Raw genomic sequence first — 18,581 nt, forward strand, 5'->3', positions numbered from 1 at the left:
GTCAACACAACATTTTCAGATGCATTTATTTCCCAGTGAAGTATTTCCCAGCAAAAGATTTCTATTACATAAAGCAGATATCCTGACAGAAAGAAAAAAAAAACTCTTTATTGAATGGGACCCAGGAATCATAAATTACATATATTTACATGTACAGGTCGTACCTGGTCAAATATAAAAAGACAGTTTTACTCATACGCATTTTTATTCACACACATTTATTTAAATAATGGCTCCACAGATAGTAGGAATGTCTCTTCAAAATGCCGGTCAGAAAACCTGTACACAGAGCGGCGAGCATTTTCTCTGATCTCCAACCTTTTTTCAGGAGACAAAGAAAGGATATAAGCCATTTTCTCAGCGTAATTGTCCTCGTTTTCTGCTAGGAAGCCTGTAATACGTCCTTCATAGGGTACCACAATATCTAATTTGGGGCCTCCAGAATTGTGAGCCAGGATAACTGTGCCAGCTGCCATGCATTCAACCACTCCTGTGAAAGATACAAAACATGCCGATGTGAATGGGTACATCACAGACTTTAGCTTCTGACTGTGCACTGCAAATTTAAAACTGCAATCAAACTCTCCTAGAAGTTACTACAGACTGGAGTTTTACATCAGTTTGAAAAATACAGCGTAAATGTAACTGAAATAAGTTTCCCTTAAACATAAAATTGAAATTAGAAATCAGATGTAACTGGTTAATTTGGGGTTCTTGTAGCACACGTGATCTGTAAGAGATACATTATATGGTGATAAAGAGCTAGATCCTGAAATGAATGTAAAGATGAGGACAGAAAGTAGTTCTGTGGCAGAACACTGCAAAGCTGGACTGAAAATAAACCTGCTTTTATGGTTTAGTGGCAGCTGCAAAAAATAATTACAAAATAGAGCTGCATGTAGCTGCATTCATTTTCTCAGTCAGACTGAATGTTTTTAAGATTCAGAAAGATAATCTGAGAGAAAGGCTGATTGGACTCGTATCAGTTGGATGATATTCAAGCAGAAGCTCAATGTTTTGCAAATAAACACATCTTTACAGCTTCTGACAAGATCTGCACGTTGGTCCTGCCAAATTATCACAGCATCTGTATTCTTAATGGTAGAAATTTTAATGAGATGGGTATTTGACAGAAAGTTTTGCTCAGTCAAAAGCAGCAAGATAGGAATAGCGCACAATATCCACATCATCTTACCTCCATGGCTCCAAATAAGAGCTCAAATCACTTTAATGACAGATTGTTCTCAGTTCTGATTTGATTTTTATTAACTTCCACTAGCTCAAATATTACCAACTGTAAATAATGCTCTAAAGTTTTAGAACAGATTTCATAAAGGTATAAATCCATTGGAGATTAGTGTCAAATCGTGCTGAAATTCAAAAGCACAGTGCAACTGTATCGCTTTTTTTGTGGGGGGATAAACTTTTTATGGGGGCTTAAATCTCAGAAATCATTATTTCTGTTCTGTAGCAGTTGCTACAGCCTTCTGAGGCGCCGCAGGGTACAGACAGCTCTACCTCTGCAAGATCACCACCAGGGCCTTGGGCAGCTGCTTGGTGTGCACGCCTCCGTGCTCAGACACTACCCCAAAGAATCTTAACCACGCGGTGAAACCCTCCCCAGCTGTGTTCTAACCTGTAAGACAAGCAGCTGAAAAATGAGCAGAGATACTGACCGATCCCAAAGTGCTCGTTCCACATGGTGTGCAGGCCGATGGTGGCCTCCGCCAGGTGTTTCTTTAACTCCTCGAAGGGAATGTTTACTCTGAACATCACGCTGCCACTAACTCCCAGCTCTTCACACAGACGTTTCAGGTTATTTACACGCTCCTCATCTTGCTGGTTACGGCAGCCTCCGATTAAAATAAGCTTGAGTGATGGCTGCTGCCCCGGTCTCTTCTCTTTCAGCAGCTTGGCGAAGGCTCTGATTTGCAGAGGATGATCTTTCTCAGGCCTGAACTGGCTGACGGAAACAATAGAACATTCAGCAGTGCTCTTTTCCTCTTCCAGAGGAATATCCAGGAAGGTCTGAACGTCGCACGGCGGATACACCACGCTAGTGCAAGCCCCAGTTCTCCAGATGGAAAGGATGTGGTTGAGCGTCCAGGAGGAATTAACCATAACCACGTCGCTGCAGGAACCCACCAACCCGTACAAGAACGCGAACAAGTAGTAGTAGACGAGTTTGAATTTGCTGATGAGCGGATTGTTTGTGATGAAGGCTGCGTTGTTAAACCTGGTGTCCTGATTCCTGACCACCGAGAGCATATCGGTGCTGATGGTGGGATAGTGCACATAACACCCGACGCGACAGCCTCCTAAATATTTAAAGAGGGGGAGCGTGAAGGCGTAACCCATCGAGTCAATATAAATGTCAGGAACACACTTCAGAAGAGCTTCCCAGCCAAGGAACACCGAGCCTAAGCTTTGTCCCAGCAAAGTGAAGTGAGGATAAAGAGAAGCTTCCACGAGGTAGCGTTTTTCTAGAAACACAAACTTCACGGGATGAGTTAATTTAATATTGAACCTTCTGAAAGCACCTTCTACTATTTCTTCTGCAGTGGCATCTCTGTCACCAGTGTAAACAACACACGTTATGTTTTTGTACCTGTAAGAACAAGGAAAAAGAATTTCACACGTTCTCATCAAGTTTTATAACATGAAACTAAAATATTATCCATTCAAAATTAATGCAGAAGTATGCACAAAACAAACATCTGGCCTAGCTCTGAAATGATTTTGATTTAACTAAATTGATTCTATGAATTCTTTCCCTTATATTTCTATTTTATTTTTTTCTGATCCTACAGTAAAGCATGATGGATGAAGACTGTGGGTTTTTTTAGAGTACAAGATAAAGGAGCTCAGTATTAATCAGTATCAGACTTAAGAGTGCCTTGCAGTGTTAGGAGATGTCCATCTAGAGTACAGCATGAATAAAATGCAGAAGGCTGCAAAACTCAGAAGGCTGTGCAAAGCCGGGGTTGTGTCCGTGCTAATATCCACTTCAGATATTAACTTTGTCTCTTGCAACAAGAGGCGAGTATCAAAACTAGAACCTGTGTGCAGGTAACTGATGTGTCCATAAAAGTCCAATATCAGTACCAAAAAAAAACAACGATGAGAGAGGAGGGGTGTGGCCTAGGAGGAAAGAAGTGACAGGTGCTGCAGCTGTGCAGAAGACAGAGGACAGAATAAAATCCAGGCAGAGTGCTAAAGCCAGAAGGTGCAACCAGGTGAAACAGAGATCTAAAAAAAACCTTTAGGGCCCATACATTACCGATACCCATTTAAATATGCAAAAATAACACAATTTGCATAAAAAACACCTCAGGAAGCTGAGTGTGAAACGTGGTATTTGACAGACGCGTGCTTACTTTTTCTGGAGCGTCCTTATGGCACACCACAAGACCCTCTCCCCTCCACCTCCTGCGTTGCAGTAGGGGTGAAAAAATGCCACCAGCACGGGTCGCTGCCCGTCCCTCCCCGCCGGGCCAAGCCGCCGCTTCCTCGCCTGCAGCCAGAGCCGCACGCCCCACAGCAGCACCGCCACGCACAGGCACAGAGCTCCGCTCAGAAACAACGCCGGCACCAGCAGCGAGCACAGCAACCTGAAACGAGTCAGAAAGCGTTAAACTGAGAAGTTCAATAATGAATTGTTGCATAGAAGAGACACAGTGCGGTGACAGGATGAGGGGGAATGGGCTAAAGTTGCGCCAGGGGAGGTTTAGGTTGCGTATTGGGAAGAACTTCTTCACGGAAAGGGTCGTGAGGCATTGGGGTGGGCTGCCCAGGGAAGTGGTGGAGTCACCATCCCTGGAGGTCTTTAAAAGACATTTAGATGTAGAGCTTAGGGATATGGTTTAGTGGGGACTGTTAGCGCTAGGTCAGAGGTTGGACTCGATGATCTTGAGGTCTCTTCCAACCTAGGTGATTCTGTAGAGAGATGGGCTTATAGTGATCTTAAGTTACATCACTGATATCGGTGTTTCATTTCAACAATTATGATAAAAGTAAGTTGTTTGGGAAAATATTTTTTCCAATTTTCAATTCTGTATTATTAATAGTAGATATTTGTGTATAAATATGTGGTGTATATAGTATCAGGGCGATAAGCTGACATACAAAGACGTTATATTATAGGATATACACCCACATACACACCACATAAACGCCACATAAAGCTATATAAAAGGCATATAAAGGCTGCAAAGCGGCGAACAACCCTTAAACAGCCTTTTTAGAGCCTCCCTCAGCCGAGCCGGCCCCGTGAGGCCCTGCATTAACGCAGAGCGGCTCTGCCTGCCCTCAGGGCAGGGCCCAGCACCCCGCCATTCCCCTCCCCGGGCTCCCGTCCCTCAGGGGGCTGAGGGCGGCCCCGGCCCGGGCCCCGCTCCCCTCAGAGGAGCCGCGGCCCCCTCCCCCCCTACCTGCCCGTCCCGCCCGCCACCATCTTGTGGCGTCCTGACGGAAGAGAAGGCAGCCCCGGGGGCGGGGCCAAGCGGGCGTTGCCTCTCTCCCATTGGCTCCCCGCGGGAGATTGACAGGCGGGGAGGCGGGGCATAGAATGGGAGCCTGAGGGGAGGGAAAAAAAAGGCAGAGGGGGGTGGTGGGGGCAGCGGGAGGGGGCGCTGTCTGTGGGGTCCGCGGGGGTGCTGCTGGATCTCGGGTTTTTACCTCCCCTTTTACCTCCCCTTCCGTTTTGTCCCCACCGGGGGGATACTCACACGCCGGAGGGGTGGTGTAGGGATGAGCTGGGTTGTGCTGCTTTTCCAAACGCTGCTGCTGCTGCTGCGTCGTGCAGCGCCTAAAATGGCCGCCCGGGGAGCGGGGTGAGAAAGCCGGCGTGTGTCCCCTCACCGTGTGCGGGGTGAGGCTGCCGACAGCTAGGTGAGGGGGAGCGTTTACACAGTGTGGTCCTGGCTGCCAGAACCTGAAGGGAAGGGGTGGGGAGCTGGGGGTCGGCCTCTGCTCACAGGTAACCAGTGATAGGTCCAGAGGGAATGGCCTCAAGTTGTGCCAGGGGAGGTTCAGGTTGGCAATGAGGAGACATTTCTGCTCAGAAAGAGCAGTCAGGCACTGGGACGGGTTGCCCAGGGAGGTGGTGGAGTCACCGTCCCTGGGGGTGTTCAAGGAAAGGCTGGACGTGGTGCTTGGGGATATGGTTTGGTGGGTGACACTGGTGGTAGGGGGATGGTTGGACCAATTGATCTTGGAGGGCTTTTCCAACCTTAATGGTTCTGTGGTTCTAACATTGATCTGCTGTCATGTAGGTAGGCATTTACTTCTCATCCCATCATCTCCTTAAAATTATGGGGCATATCTGATGCAGATAAGTCTGTCTCCAGCCTCTCACAGTGCTGATCTATCCAAAATCTGAAGGTATTTTAAACATGCGCTACCTCTCCCAAACCCTGATTTTTCAGTCTTGTTGAGGCTGAAGCGCACTCTTCCATGTCATAGCCCTTGGTGCGTTTTGAGGCCTTGGGGCTGTTTGGGATGCTTGTGAAGGTCCTCCTGTGGCTTCCTGATCAGCAAATGTTGTAGGGCCCAGAGTTTATTTGGCCATTGTTACAGCCTGAAGCCAAGAGACAAAGCCTCTGCTGTGGTGTTGGTACTTAAGGGAGCCTCCACGTGGGGGTCAAAGTTCGGAACATGTCCAGCCCTGAAAGTTAGGGTTGTAGTAGTTGATACTAATGTTATTTAAACACCTTCACTGCCCTAATTACAACTGACTATACTTTTTTCAAGGGCCTTTATTTGAGCAGTTACATTGGAACAGTGGTGTTGGGAAGGCCAGCAAGAGTGACCTGACATTTCATTTCTGACCCAACAGTTCTCATATGTTGGGTGCAACAGGCACTGGTTTCTCTCCTTTAATCTTCTTCTCTTCCACAACAGACCAGCTGCCTGAGAAGCATGTCAGATGTTTGCAGAAGGGACCTGTGCTGGATTCACACCTCTCAACTCGAGACACGTTTCTTGCAATGTCAACATTTGAAGCTAACTGCCCGGGTTCAGAGAAGAGGCATAGTTCTTCTAGGGAGCAAACATTTCATGTTTTAGATCATGAAAATAATCTCTCCACTGACTTGAAAAGGAGCTTATGGCCACTCCCTTGGAAGGTATGAGTCTTAGACTGAGTTTATTTATGAAGCTGATGGATCACAAGTTAGCCACAGCTTAATTAAGATGAGGCTGAGTGAGTTCTGATTAGCAAGTAAAAAAAAGAGGTAGACATCTACATGCCATTTTGTTGCCAGAGCCATACATGGCAGATGCCGTGTTTTGAATTTAACTTGCTGTTCAGTCATCAGACACCTTTGCCTTCATATGGCTAGAAAAGTGAAACTTGTTCTTTCCAGTCAAGGCTCATTGCAAGGTTAGTGGTAGTGGGGAGGAGAAATGAGGATTTAACCCACAGAGCTCCCAGCACAAGGCGTATCATTTCTTCAGGGATTCCTAAGTGTCGGGAGCATGTTTTAGCTTGAGCCCAACAAAATATTTTGCTTTTCCTGAAATGGTATAATCACTTTTTTGTGAGTTCCCAAAATCTCCTGTTAAGGAATGTATATGTTTGTGCATTTTGGCAAATGGAAGAAAAAGACTGATCTCCGCAGGCACAGCAGAGCGAACTGAATTTGCAGTGCGTGAACTTTTCCAGCAGGGAGAGCCTCAGAGTTTCTTCAGGGAGCCGGACAGCCAGGCGTGCTTTGTGCACAGCATCACCACTGTGGGACGTCGATCTGGCACTTCCCAGAAAAATTGAAATTTTTGCACGGATGCAGATCGACTGGCCAGCTTTAGCGCTACAAAACCTCTACAGTCATGTAATTTTCCTGGTGACAGTTCAAGAGCAAAGTATTCATAGAACTGTTTGTGTCTTGCTTTTGCTCCCAAGGCAAACAACAGATAGGCCAGAGGAATTGTTTTGGCAGGAGAAGCTCTCTCTGATGATTTTTTTTATTAAATCTTCATGGCCCTTTTTCTTATAATGTGCACTTGTTTTGTGATGGGTACTTCCATGTGGAATAATCCAGGAAACACGATGTCAGTACTCTGTGCCTGCCCAGCACAGAAGTGCTGCCTGGTGCTCAGAGGGAGCCTCCTGCCTGCCCCTTGGTGCCCACTGCCCCTGGCCTGGCGCTGGGCACCCCTGAACAGAGCCTGGCTGCGGCCTCTTTGCCCCCTCCCTGCGGGGATTCCCAGCCCTGGGGGAGATCCCCCTGAGCCTCCTCTTCTCCAGGCTGAGCAGTCTCAGCTCTCCCGGCCTCTGCTCACAGGAGAGGTGCTCTGCTCCGCTGATCTGTTCTATTTTTTCTGTAGTCCTTACAGTGGTAATTAAAGACAAGCTGTATTAATACTTTCAAAGTTTTTTTTTTGTTTTTTTTTTTTGTTTTTAATCACAGGGTATTCAGCTTTTGATGTGAGCAATGTGAAAACTGTGTTGCTGACAGCCTTACAGACTGCAAAGGGTGCCTTTAATGTGTGAATATCCAACGCAGACTAACTGGGTTGTCATCACTTCACAACTTCCCCACCTTAATGCATACGTAGCAGCAGATACGGGGTGAATGTATTTAAGGTATTGCCAATAACGTCAGCAAGAGCAGTGCTGAGCTGCCTTTAGCGTTCCTGCTCCAGCAGGGGGAATGCTATTAAACATCTTGTCTGTAGAAATTCCACGTGGCTGACAGGCCAAAGAAATGAAACGAGCCTTGTCATGACGTTGGCTTTGTTCTCACCTGCTCAGAGATGTACCGAGTTTTTCATCTTTTGCAGCCTCTGTAAGCACTTTTGTCCTGTTTTAATTGCTTTTCTGATTAAGGTCCTCACTCTGAAGGAAGATCCGTGCAAACAAGTAAGCAGTGTTCAAAACAAACAGCAGAATCCACTCAATGCATTCTCCTCAAGCCTGTGAGGCATTGGAGGTAGTTTTTAAGTACATTTTTGTAACTCTCATTCATAGTGAGTGCTCCACATACAAGAAAGTTGCTAAAATTAGACCACTGGCAAATAATAAACACAAAGAAACTGGATTAATATTGTGTAAGGATATTCATATGACAGTCATGTGGGTTTTTTATACCTTCTTGTACAGTCGGCTACTTTCTTTCTGGAGTACATCCTGTGTGGCACCGCGTTTCTCATACAAGTTTCTCTCTCGTAGCTGCCAGAATGCTGGGGACTGTTTTTAGCAGGAGGAGTCTTGTATCGTTCATACACACAGTAAGTTTCTCCTTTTTTTTGCACGTTTGTTGTGTTAGGTTTTGAAATGTTGTGAAATGTTCTTCGTTGCGTAGTAACAGGAGGCAGAAATAAAGTTGTACTGAACATCCATGAAGCAAAAAACAAGTATTGGAAATAAATTGTGGCATATATACGTTTAGGGCAAAACACCATGGGGTTGTTTTTCCTGATATGTTATAATATTAAAGTTGCAAACTACAAACAATTCTAGGATTTTGTTTTTCTGTCAGCTTTGCTTTTTAGCTAGATGTTCCAGGGCGTGGATGCCTGCACTGTGTGTTTGTGAGCAAAAACTGCCCTTTTTTTAATTTTTTTTTTTTTTTTGACAGAAGCAATGACGAATTGCAAAAACATTAAGTATTAAGCAGCTTGAATCTACAGAGAATTTTTGCAAGAGTTCCTATGAAATACCTTTATTTGCATCACCAGGAAACTTCCAGCTGCTGGAACCCACTGGTTTTGATTAATAGAAAATTATTTTCACACAAGTTGTCCCAGTTGGGCAAGGACTGCATAGGAAAACAAAATCGATTCCACTGTTGGAGTTCAGTTCTGTACACTGGGCCGGTGTTTTAGCTTCCCATGGCCTCCTGTCAGTTCTCCTAAACAGCCAGCAGCAGGAAAAATGTCTGACATTTTCAGGGCAGGTGAAGGAAACGTTCCAGCAACTCAGAGCACAGGCAGAAATGAGCTGGTAACTGTTGTAGCCCTACCAGTGACATCCCTGAGCTTGCAAAGGGACACGGAGGCTCACTTTAAGTCCCAGCCTTTCCAGCTGGAAGTTTTGGGTTCCTGAGAGGCTGTGGAGCATTTCGGAGTGTCTGTGATAGCAGACCTAAACCCCCTTCTCTTTTGCTCCCCGCTTATGCAGATACTAATGTCTCTGTGGCCATATGCACCTAGTCAAGACGTGAAGGAGACCGTGAAGGATCCTCTCTCTCACAGCAGTAAATGCTCGAAAATCTATAAAACTTATCAACTGAATAGAAAATCAACTTATATGTGTTTAAATCAACTATGAAACCACTCAGGAAGATGCACAGCTTCACTGAGTCTCTATTTATTTATCTTTTCAGCCCTATCATCACACTTTAAAGGGTTCACAGACTGAAGAACTAAAACCCTGTCCTGGCTTGTTCAGGATGTGTTTGTGCACATGCGTTTGTGTGCACGTCCCTCTGCCTGGTTCAGGAGACGGGGGAGAACTGTTTGGGTGCAAACCCAAACTGTTTCATGCGGATCCAGGACGAGTCAGGATTTGCATTCTGTGCTCATGTCTGGCTCGTTGGCACGGATCAGGGAAGAGAAAATAGCCAGAAACTGGCTGCGGAGCGGGACAGAAGAGAATTACAGGAGAAATGCAGGCACTGTGCCTTGCCACCTCCTCTGACCTTTTTCTGTTCTGGGGATAAAGGAGGTTGGAAGGGGTGGCAATTTTCCCATGGTGCAGATTCAGAGATTCTCTTCTGGGGAGTGAAGTAGGGCTGCTTAAAAGTCCTTCCCTGACGCGGTACCTTTTCTTTCAACGAGCAGAGGTAAGAGGAGGGAGTAATAAATCAATTGACCCTGAATTTCCATGGATTGGCATCTCTGCTTCCTAGGAATTGAGGGCAGTGAATAAATCTCAGCAGGTTGCCTGGCAACTCCCAGGACGGTTACCTTCTTTTACACCGAGCTGCAGAACGCATCAGTTTTGCCTAAAAGTGTCCTTGGAGGAAACATCCTTTTTCTGTAGAGCTGACTGAGGTGAGCTCTGGAAATGACAAGGTGTCTGAGAGCTGGGAACACCATCCATCTCGCTGCCTGAAAGCATTTTGTCTCACAGCTGTGAGCTCCCAGGAGCTCTTTTATTTTTTTTAGGACTCAAACATGTTCAGTTTCCTCTGGGTGCTCACGCAGTCAATAAGCACCACTTCCACAGGCAGTTTTGAAGAGCCAAGTGCATATACCAGAGAAAACAACCTGAGAAACGCTGTGTGCATTTCAAAGCCGGGTTTTAACTGCGCCTTTCAGTCCAGGTGTTACATCTTTCAGATACATTTTTTTTTTGTAAACAGAAAGAGGTTTGCTCTGTTGCTGTTGCCTTCACATGTTTTTTGAAGCATGTGTTTGAGTTGAAAAGAGAGCTTAAAATCAGTAGCAGTTGCCTTGCTGTGTGACATCACTCCCTCAGTGCCACGTTATCTCTGAATTTTCCACCTCTGCTCTTCCTCGCTGTGTCTCGTAGGCTGCCACTTGATACTTGATGGAATTATCATCAGATAATTACAGAAATATCAGGTATTCCAGCAGAGAAAATAAATAACAGCAAGCATCTTTTCATCTTGATCTTCCCTCATAGTTTCTACGAGCCCCTGCAGCGGGTCAGTGTCGCTCTATCGAGGCCAAGGCTGCGTGTTCTCATGGTCACCTGTGGAAGTACAAATTGTCCACTGCTAGGAGCCGTGACCTCCCTGCCTGGGGCTGCTGACCGCGAGCTGGCAGCACGCTCACGCCGGGCATTAGACCTGGGCAGTGCAGTGCTCTTCCTGGCCCTGAAGAGCAAACAGGAGTTTTGCAGGAGGACAGCGTAAATAGGTTAGCTAAACAGCAGCTCACGTGTTACGGTTTGGACTTCCCAGTGCCCCTGTGTGCCTGTAGTGTCCTCATCAGAAGTTGCCCTCTTCGCTTCTCACCTGCCAGGGTGCAGGGAGCCAGACAGAGGGCTGGCAGCTCTCTGATCTCCAGGTCGGGGAGAAAAAGCTGCCCAAGGGCAGAGCTGCAGTTCGGGAGGCTCCAAAATGAGCAGGGCCTCTGTGCTGGCCTGGGTCACACTGCAGCCCTGTCCTCATGATCCCCTGCCAGCAGGGTCACCTGGGGTCTGAGAGGTCCCCAAACCCTCTTACGTTTTTCTACCCAGTAACAGCAACCAGCCCACAGGGAGAGGGTGAGAGGGCTTTGTCTCTTTCTAGAAGTGAAGGTGATGAAACGAGCTCCTATTCAAAGGCTGAGCAGTTGGACTTGGGATTAAACACCAGCTGCAGAACCAGAAATACAGGCTCAAATCCGAGTTGGTGTCTTCCCCTCTCCCTCTCCTTTCCTTTATGTTATTAATGCTTTACAAATATGATGTGCTTTGTGTTCTTTACACAGTGTCAGGCGGCTCATCAAGCTGAAATCTCAGCCTGTCAAACGTGACCACAAGAAGGACTGGAAATAAGTGCTGGGAAGGAACTAATAAGTACATTAAATTGTGGGCTCCACCGTCAGGGACAGATTTAGAGGATGTTAATAGAGATGAATGGCACTGAAGACGTAGGCTTACATTCCTGATCTGTACAGGGCAAAAATTAATTGAAGATTTGAGAGGGCCTGCAACAAGGTCAACAGTAGCTTACTTCAAAACGAAACAAAACAATAAACCCCTCAGTCTTCCTAGTTACTTAAATCACAGTTCAGAGACTCAGTATTTATTCCAAACAAATGTAGAAGGTATTTTTAAAAACCTACAAAAAATTCTAGGAAATTTATGAAACAAAACTAGAATTGAGAACTTGAGGCTTATTTCTAAATGTAGAGAGCCAAGCTAGCTGGCAAAAGCTATGATGTTTAGCACTGACTGACACAGTTCACGGGTACTAAACAGGTCTTTTTGTCGTCTCAAATTAGCCTTCAAAAATTGCTCCTTTTGTAGTGTTACTCGTTCTCAGGCTGTATTTAAAATATTGCAGTAGAGGTGGAAAAAATGCAGGTTCTTTTTCTCTGAGTGGAGTTGAGAAAGGCTTTTGCTTGAATTTTACAACCAAAACCTGGCTCTGAGCTGGGTGCAGCACAGACAACATCAGAATGGAGAGCAGTGGGAACACAGCAGTGCAAATCCTGGGTTTGTAGTTCTGCCACACTCGTGCCACCACCACCCGACGAGGTGCCACACGCCTGCTACACGACCGAATGTTGCTGGGGAGCGGGACTGGAATTAATTCAGCCCGATGGCAACTGTTCTTTGCACTCTGACCCAAAAGGTGTGCCTTTTCCGGGGGTAATATGATCAGCCTGGTAGTTTCCAGGCACTTGAAAACAAATTCCTGCAGTATAAATACAGATAACAGAAATGATCATGCTGAAATCAACGCTGCTAAAAGCAGACAAAGTACCAAGTCCACGCAATTTGCGGTCGTGAAGGAGCCGCGGAGTGAAAAAATGAGGCTGCGTTTTTGGGCCCTGCCACAAAAGAGATTCACCGCCGAGTCCTGCCGGTTGAGAGCAAACAACCGTTTTTAAATATTTAGAGAAGATTGAGTCTGCTTCCTGAAAAGCTGGAGCCAAAGTCTGAGCTGATCTGACTTACAATGAGGTCATCAACTCTTAAGCAATTTTATTCATGGCAGGTAGGAATTTGATTCCTTGTTTTTCAGAGTTTTGAAAGGTTTCTTTTTTTTCCTTACAGCCTGAGAAATGCTATTACGTGTGATCACACTTCCTTACCTGTTGAGAGGAATCTGAATAGCATTGACCCTATAGAAACATCTGATGGCTGCCAGCCTTCGTAGGACATTGTAGCCAATCTTTCTCATTTCATGGCTCAAAACTGCAAGCAAATGCCATTTAAGAGGGGAAGTTGACTAGTTTTTTCCCTCTTAAATTATAAAAAGGTCTTTTTTTTCTTTTCTTTTTTTTTTTCCTCCTGTAATAACAGTGTCAGTTCAGAACAGTCAAGGACGTGGCTGTGCACCATGAATGTGAGCAAGCTTCTGTTGAACTTTCAGCTGCAGCTGTTGCTTCGGCCGGCCGAAAGCGGCTGCTGGGCAAGAGCAGGGGCTTGCTTGAAGAAGTGGTGCACACATTTAATCGGTACTCCTCTTTTGCCTTAAAGAGGGTGCTGAGGGAGGAGAAATCGTTCTGTTTCACACTCTGGCTGGGTTGTAATGTTTGTAGGAGCTTTGCATCTGATGAGGAGAGTAGAAAAATGTTATTTTTACATTCAAAGCAGACTGGCTTTCTAGTTTAGTGTAAATACTGAAGCCTGTTTTTATACTTTATGATGTTCAGGTATCTGAACCAGTTCCTCTTGTGTGCCCGCCAGGTGAAGGCAATATGACCCCCTTACCTCCAGGCCACTGATTTTTAACTTGCTCCCAAGCTTCTCATCTTTCGAGGCATTGTTAAGAACATTTTAACATGCTTGCTTTGGACAAGAAGGCAGGGGGATTAGGCACAGGACAAGTCATCCTATAAAGCCAGGGATGAATGCACCCAGGAAGCGTAATTTACACAAAGACGTGTACTTTTTGTGGGTTTAATACACTCTGTGGTGGTAGCAAGTAGCATAAAGGGGAAAACATATTTTATGAGCTGAGTTTTATGAGATTTAAGTCAAAGGGATTTAATCTTCTTGGTATGTTCTGTATTTTCTTGAATGACGATGAAAATATCTCCTCCAGCATTAGCAGAGAGCTGCAAAAGCAGCAGCCAGATTCTGTATTTGCCATCTAAATCCCATCCTACCACTCCTGAGTGATTTTTTCCTGGTAAAGCTCCTCAGCTGTGCAACACCTAGCCTCCAAACAGGGCACCTTGTTGTTACCAGGTGAGACAGGCAACAGCTCCTTCCTTCCTTCAGCCTTCAGTAAAACGTTAGCAGCTGACACAGTTAGCATCAGCTCCAAAGGGGCAATTAATGGAGCCGGAATGGGGAAAACAATTTGGATGGGTAACTCCAAGCAGCTGCCTTGCTCCTCCAGCAGATGTTGCTGTCCTCAGGGTGCCACCTTGCATCCCTCTGAACTGGCTCCTGGGCCACGAGAGTTGTGGAGGGGGTGGGATTGGACAGGGCCTCTGAGCTTTCAGCCTGCTCTGTTAAGGTACTTTGAAATTGGGTTTTGTTTTACAAGATGCTTGGGTGTTTCTGCTTTGTGAATGGCAGTGCTTGTCCAGGAGCTGCTGCTGGTAACTCAGCTGCATGGGTTTCAGTCACCGTTGCCACAGATCTCTGCTGGGGCCCACTAAATGTGATGCTCCACATCAGTCAGCCGTGTTGAAATACATCTTACACCCCGTTCATCTGAAGAGCTATAGGAAACTGTCCTCTCCTCCCAGCAAAATAATTCTTTTTAATGTAGGTAAATACCTCGTAAAAGCATATATATATATATATTTATATATAAATACATTGTAAAGGTGTTCAAAACACAATTTCATGTGCTTCTCCTCGAGCTCTAAGTCTGCATTCAGCACTGCTGAAGGAGGAGGACCATGAGGGCATTAAGTAAGAACTTGTTTCCACTACTTCTAGGAACAAGCAAAGAGATTTTTACCGTAGAATTGCTCAGAAGTTGGATGGACGAGAGGAGGCGGGGAGAAGACTTACTCTTTATTCCTTCAGCTGAAGTTAAACCTCAACCTGGGGTGAACCTCAGACAGCAAGCTTCATCACATGATATCTCATGAATATTAGTCACTTGTAGCAACATGCCAGGTAGGGGTTTGGGCTATTTTGAATAATAAAGATACTATCTGAGGTGAGTGGACTGAGTTTTTACCTTAGAGCTGGCCAGAAACTGCAATTCGTGTTCCCTAAGATATTCTAGAATTTGAATTTTCCATTATTTGGAACAGAAATTAGCTCTGGTACTCAGAGCTGAGTTTCTTAGTATCTTTGATTTGGGGTCAGAGTGTTGGTTTGCCTTAGAAAGATAAAAAATGGACTCTTGGAAAAGGGAAAGTTCCTTTTGAGTAAAAGCCAGCAGCCTGTGATGGTTTCCAGCCCCCAGTTCTGAGCTAAGGTAATACTGTATGTGACCCTGCTAGAGGCTCCTCCGAGAGCCACCTCCACGCTGCCAGCTGGGCGCCTGACAAACTGCTTGGGGAGCCCACCTCCCAGGCACGGTCCCAAGGATGGTCACCTGGCTTTGTTAACATGGGAGTGATTTTTTCCTGACCTCTTTCCTTTTTTTTTGGAAACATTATATGGGTTGGGTCTCTGCAGTCGCTTGGGAGAGAACGGGGAGTGGAGAAAGAGCTTCTGTGGGGTGTTCCCTCACGGACCTTGTAGCTAATGAAGCTTCTCTTGGACCTGTCCTAAATTGTACTGGCATCATCACACACTTGTAAAGCTCTTTTGAAGTGCCATTTCTCAAAACGTTTTCAAATTCACTTTTATTTTTCCAGTTTAATGTTTAATGAAAGTTTTCCCTTTTCTTGTGTATTAAGGCAGTGACACAGTCATGCTATAGTGTTTTTTTTTTGTTTTCACTTCATTGGCAGAAGACCTTCCTTTTCTAAAGAGGATTCTGAACTCTCAACTGTTGCGTGGTGTGAGCAGGGGTGTGAGAGATGTCAAAGGAAAAAAGTAAAATGAATGTGACTTCGTCCTGCCAGACAGCTGGAGTGTCATGCGTGTCTTCAGGTTTCTTTGCCGTGACTGAGCTGTGCCGAGACTTCGATCCTGTGTGCTGGTCTCTGCATAGGAGTACATTTAGTGATTTATTTTTTCACATCCAAGCATTTCTGATAAAATGTAAAGCAATTATTTTAAGGCTTGCCTGCACAGTGAGGTCAGTGCATAGTCGGGGGGTGTGATTTGCTGACACACTGACTGTATGGTGTAATTTCCCTTCATGGCCAGTCTTTAGGTGCCTTTTGGGGTACCTTTAGAAGTGGACTGCACTGCTGGATGCTCAGGGAACTCGAGGTCCCGCTCACCAGGTTAGAACAGCGCTGTGAATTTGGGGCAGGCAGCCCCAGGGAAATGCATCCAGCTTGGCTCTAGACACTTCTAGCGGTGGTGCCTATCATATGGCTGTCTAATTAGACATTCCTGGAACTGATGAAAGGATCTAAGGGGTTTGCCAGAGGGAATACTTTTTTTATTTTATTTTAGTTTTTCTTTTTTTCTCTTCTTCATGGCACTAATTGCTGGGTTAGCTTTCTGTTTGTTTGTTTATTTTTAGTTAAGCTTGGGGATGGTAAAGAGCTGCGCTTTAAAAAGCATCAGTATTGCACTCAGCCTTTTTCTTTTCCCTTTTGAAACCAGCAACGACTGTCCTTGTACTCTAAATAAATGAAAGACCTTCAGCATAGGAATCTTAGCTATCATAAGCATGCTGAAAGTGTTAGAGGGGACCATTTCCTGGATAAAAATCCAAAAAATCCCAGGTCACTGCACGGAAAAGGGAAGCAGAGTAGCAGCGTTGCCCTTTGCAGGAGCTGTGGTCGTGCCCGTGGCCACAAGGAGCTAATGCCTGGGTGTCTGAGTTAATTATGCACCGGCTGGCTGCACACAGGTCATGTTTGAGCAGCTTGTGAAAGGCAGCCTTGGCTGAGCTGCCCGCGACGCCGTGCGCAAAGCCGAGCGGCGCTGACTGCGGTTTGGTAAGCGCGAGGGCTGCCAATTGGTGGGGAGCGTTTGGGCTGGCAGGCCGAGGAGGTAGCTGAGTGCAGCGTACACAAAGATCACAGGTTACATCTGGGATTTCATTAGGAATGCCTAATGAGCACGCTGATGAGGCGGGCAGAGCTCCCCAGGCCGTTGCAGCTGAAAGAAGAGTTGCTGATAAGGCATGCTGCCTAACTGCTCTCCTCAAGCTTTCCTTTGGCGTTGCAATATTTAAAGCCTGCAAAGATAATGGAGAGGAAAGGGGAGAGTAAAATAAGAAGGGAACTGACCTGCTTAGCTACTTTAAACAACAAAAACATAACCCTGGTGTCTATTCGTAAGCGGCAGGCAGCTCGTGATGTGCCTGAACTACTGATTATCGGTGAAAAACCCAGAGCAGGATCTCCGGTAGAAGCAAGCAGTAACTTGCAGAAAGAAGAGAAAGTTTTGCAAAGTAACTCCATGGGAATGCCAGAAGTCAATACAATTGAAAGACAGGTCAGTGAGCTGTTGCTTGTGTTGGGAGGGAAGAGATGTTGCCGAACTGGAGAATTTTAAACCAAGCATGTTGGACATGGGTTGTATATTAATGTGCTCAAACCTTCTTTATCTAAATTATTTCCATCCCCAGCATGCATCCGTGCTCTGTAACAAGTAGTACAGAAATGCCAAGTCCTCTCGAGAGCCTCTGAAATTAATCTTTGAAAGCAAATGTTAATAATGAGGTATGCTATGTTAGCTAATGAGCATTTTTCCAGCTCCACCTCTAGTAATACGGAGTGGTGATTCTTACAGAGAAAACATTTCTCCTCTTGAGCTGTGACTGCTCGAGTAGTTTGACATCAGCTAGTGCTGGGTTATTCCCTGGAATTCTAGAAACGTTAAGAGGTCATAATTGTAGGTAAGTAGTTTATTTATAACTAGTAAGTGGATACTAACAGAAATTCTTGATAATATACCTGTGGCAACATTTTATTTCGTTTGTAATTCAGAGTTGTAGTTTTGGAGCTTGGCTGCTATGGAAAAGAGGTTTAGAAAGATAAGTGCTGATAAAAACTTTATGAGGTTTATTACTTAAATAAGAGGTTTTGCTGTTTAAAAGTTTATATTACAAATTATAATAATGTAGTTTGGATCAGTGGATATTTAAGGAAAACAACCTGTCAGAATAAATAAAGTGTTCTTTGAAACTGTGTATATTAGAATGGCTTAAATAATTAGTGTCAGACTGGGATGAAACAACAGCGAGGGCAGGCCAACTATATGTGAAGGCTTTTCCTGTCTCTACTTCTCACACTATAAATGTTTGCTACAAAGCAGTCATGACATAAATTACTTTGTTCTGCCAAAAGATCTCTTTTCTATATTCAGTTCACTGGAATATATTGGGTTGCTCATATCGGAGCAGTGAAGAACACCACAAGGAGTTTTGCTTTAATTCTACATTAGAAACTATCAATTTATGACAAGGCTTTCCTCTTTCCCCCTGAACCTAGTATGGTTTATATAGCTCTCTTTAGTTTAAAAACACTTTTTTAGGTCTCTAGGGCTTAATAAGTGTGGCATATATGGGTATCATTTCAGTAACACTGGATGCAAGCACATAAGCTGTGTCAGAACTAGATACTGACACTAGTGGGGCCTCACGTGTTGATCTCCCTGAGGCATGGAGGAGGAAGAGGGGAGGAAGACCAACCATTTCTGACCTGATGCAGCTAAACAGAATGTGCTGACAAGATGGATGGACGGGCTGAGCTGAGATTTGTTCAGGAGGATAAGAGCTGAATTTCTGCCTCCGGCCCACTCAGAAATGACGCTGTTAGAGGCGTGAAATTGAAGACTGTGGACCTTTGACGTTCCCAAGGCTGTTCTGTCCTCATTTTGTTGTTCGCTGGCAGCCTATAACAAACTGGGAAAACATCTGAAGTATTTAATTACTAGTATGTGGCTTTTCGGTTGTGCGTTACTGCCTGCCTGA

The 18,581-nt window shown here is 45.2% G+C and overlaps 2 protein-coding genes and 1 long non-coding RNA gene across 7 annotated transcripts in view; 1 reads left to right on the forward strand and 2 right to left on the reverse strand.

Annotated features, from left to right (window-relative positions):
- Positions 1-88: 88 nt before the first annotated feature.
- Positions 89-4,529, reverse strand: ALG11 (ALG11 alpha-1,2-mannosyltransferase). The gene is made up of 4 exons (XM_068673920.1): positions 4,431-4,529; positions 3,378-3,611; positions 1,677-2,608; positions 89-490 (listed from the first exon to the last, which is right to left on the reverse strand). The coding sequence occupies exons 1-4, from the start codon at positions 4,451-4,453 to the stop codon at positions 219-221; spliced, it is 1,461 nt and encodes a 486-aa protein (XP_068530021.1). The 5' UTR covers positions 4,454-4,529; the 3' UTR covers positions 89-218.
- A 110-nt stretch (positions 4,530-4,639) lies between these two features.
- ATP7B (ATPase copper transporting beta) overlaps positions 4,640-18,581 on the forward strand; it is a 43,022-nt gene continuing 29,080 nt past the window's right edge. The window contains exons 1-3 of one of the 5 annotated variants that reach the window (XM_068673940.1): positions 4,640-4,890; positions 5,902-6,125; positions 8,171-8,229. In XM_068673940.1, the coding sequence (XP_068530041.1) occupies positions 6,107-6,125; positions 8,171-8,229 (78 nt within the window). In that variant the 5' untranslated portion in view covers positions 4,640-4,890; positions 5,902-6,106. Of the gene's footprint in view, positions 4,891-5,901; positions 6,126-8,170; positions 8,230-12,459; positions 12,618-13,945; positions 14,091-16,679; positions 17,102-17,358; positions 17,505-18,581 lie in introns of those variants that run through there. The other 4 variants (XM_068673949.1, XM_068673965.1, XM_068673930.1 and 1 more) reach the window with 4 other exon arrangements.
- Positions 11,309-13,811, reverse strand: LOC137852339 (uncharacterized). The gene is made up of 2 exons (XR_011093773.1): positions 13,337-13,811; positions 11,309-13,175 (listed from the first exon to the last, which is right to left on the reverse strand). It is a non-coding gene; the product is annotated as an uncharacterized lncRNA (long non-coding RNA).

Source organism: Anas acuta, chromosome 1 (assembly GCF_963932015.1).
Source record: "Anas acuta chromosome 1, bAnaAcu1.1, whole genome shotgun sequence".
Classification (NCBI taxonomy): domain Eukaryota; kingdom Metazoa; phylum Chordata; class Aves; order Anseriformes; family Anatidae; genus Anas; species Anas acuta.